General features: G+C 47.0%; 1 protein-coding gene across 1 annotated transcript; it reads left to right on the top strand.

The window, feature by feature from the left end:
• The first annotated feature begins 454 nt into the window (after nt 1–454).
• On the top strand, nt 455–1,982 carry LOC5578104 (regulator of microtubule dynamics protein 1). Its single transcript, XM_001656750.2, has 2 exons — nt 455–981; nt 1,040–1,982. Exons 1-2 carry the CDS (start codon nt 895–897, stop codon nt 1,637–1,639), a joined length of 687 nt encoding a protein of 228 aa, XP_001656800.1. The 5' UTR covers nt 455–894; the 3' UTR covers nt 1,640–1,982.

Here is a 1,982-nt window from a genome sequence, read left to right as displayed (position 1 = left end):
TCACGGCACCCTAAGGGTCCACGGACCACTGGTTGGGAAACTCTGGATAAGAATGAATGCTGCAACCGGCTGTATGACTAGGTATAACGAGACTCTCGGCGAGAACGCGACGAAAACAAACGCGTGCGCACTTGCGCGCCAACATGTTCAATTGTCGATGAGGTGGATGCGAGGCACCAAACCGTATATCCACCATAAATAGGTCTCTCACGCTAGACATGCAATGCAGTATTATTCCCAATTGTATGGGTGGTGAAAATTACTGAGGTGTTCCATTGATGGAATTCAATGACTATCGTTATTTCTGGAAAATTGGTACTTCAATGACACCGCACTTTTCGGGGAGATCCTGTAGTCACCGTGTGTAACTGTAGTGTATCGTCGAGGAGGAGTACAGAGTCCAGCACTGAATGGCTATTCTTATCGTGCGACTTTCGCTAGTGTAGGCGACCACCGGCCGCGTCGATTGCCAATACATACATTTCGGTTGATTAGCATGGCCATCAGCTCAGCCACCAGCTTACAGCCAAGTTCGGATAGATAGTCTAGGTGCAAAAGTCGTATCGCGTCTTCAAATCCACCGGGTTGTGTCACCGTGTAGTCATCGTCATTGCATAGCACACTCGTGAACGTTTGCTGAATTACACGCGTATCGCGTTTGCCGAGGCGTTGGTTTGCTCGTTGGCTTTGTATGGAAATCGTTGTATTTGTTGATAAGCGCACGAAAGGCAAGCACTGTCTATATGTAACTGCGGAACTTGGCATTTGGAAGCTCATTCAGTGTCGGGCCGGAAACTGTGTCAGACGGTCGCCCGGTTTTATCCCTTCTATTCAGATTATTATTCTTTAGCTTTGTTGATTGAGTGCGGTGAACTTTTGGTAGCCGAATCAAAAATGTCTGCAGAAGAGTTGAAACTGGCCGACGAGCTATTCGACGACGCCAAGTACCAGGATGCTGTCGACCTTTTGGACAAACTTAGCGTATAGAACGTCATCCAGCGTAAAACGAAAAATTCTAACAAAAGTTCAACACTTTCAGGAAAAGGACGTAGCGGAAGTGCAGTGGCGTTTTGCGCGGGCAGTGTTCTTCGTGTCGAAGCAAACCAGCAACAACGATGAAAAGGCAAAGCTTGTAAAGGAAGCCTTCGGGTACGCTCAACGAGCACTCGAGTTGGACGACAAGAACTTTGGAGCCAACAAATGGTACGGAGCAATCCTTTCGGAGAAAAGCAATCTGGACGGAGTGACCGAACGGATCAAACAGCTTGAAAACGTGAAGAAACATTTCACCATAGCCCAGGAATGCAATCCAACCGATCCCGGAATCTTGCACATGTTGGGCCAGTTCAACTTCAAGCTCTCGGAAGTGAACTGGGTCACGCGTAAGCTGATCAATTCGGTTGCAGCGAACGCACCAACGGCATCGTTCGAGGAGGCGCTGGAATGTTTCCAGAAGGCGGAAACACTCAAACCCGGTTTCTACAGCCAGAACCAACTGTATTTGGGGAAAACCTATTTGGCGCTGAAGCAGAAAGATAAGGCCCGTGAGTGGTTGCAGAAAGCTTCGGAGGTCGAAGTTCGCAGCGAAGACGATCGCGTGTGTCGTGAGGAAGCTAGTGAAGCGTTAAAAAAGCTATAATTCTTCTGTTGTTTCGTGCATTGCCATATGATAATTTATGAGAGTAGGAACGGTGTGATTTCCATTTAGCGTGCGCCAGTGTGCTTTAAGGCAGCAGTTAATCAACGCTGCGAGTCATTGAATTCTAGTTATCACACAGCTGAGAGTGAGAGTTTTTGTTTTGTCATTCTTCAGAACGCTAATGACTGTTAATTTCTCGTTGAATTCTGAGTGTGGACAGAAGCAAACCGGATCCGTGAGAATAATTATTATTGGCGCTGATGGTGCTTTATCTTTATCGGTTGTTGCGCTTGATAGATGCCATAGTGATAAATACATGAGTGATATTCCCTAGAAGGGCAAA

This window comes from Aedes aegypti, chromosome 3, assembly GCF_002204515.2.
Source record: "Aedes aegypti strain LVP_AGWG chromosome 3, AaegL5.0 Primary Assembly, whole genome shotgun sequence".
NCBI classification, from domain to species: Eukaryota; Metazoa; Arthropoda; class Insecta; order Diptera; family Culicidae; genus Aedes; species Aedes aegypti.
Note: the sequence above shows the minus strand (reverse complement) of the source record. Positions and strands in the feature narration are given on the sequence as shown.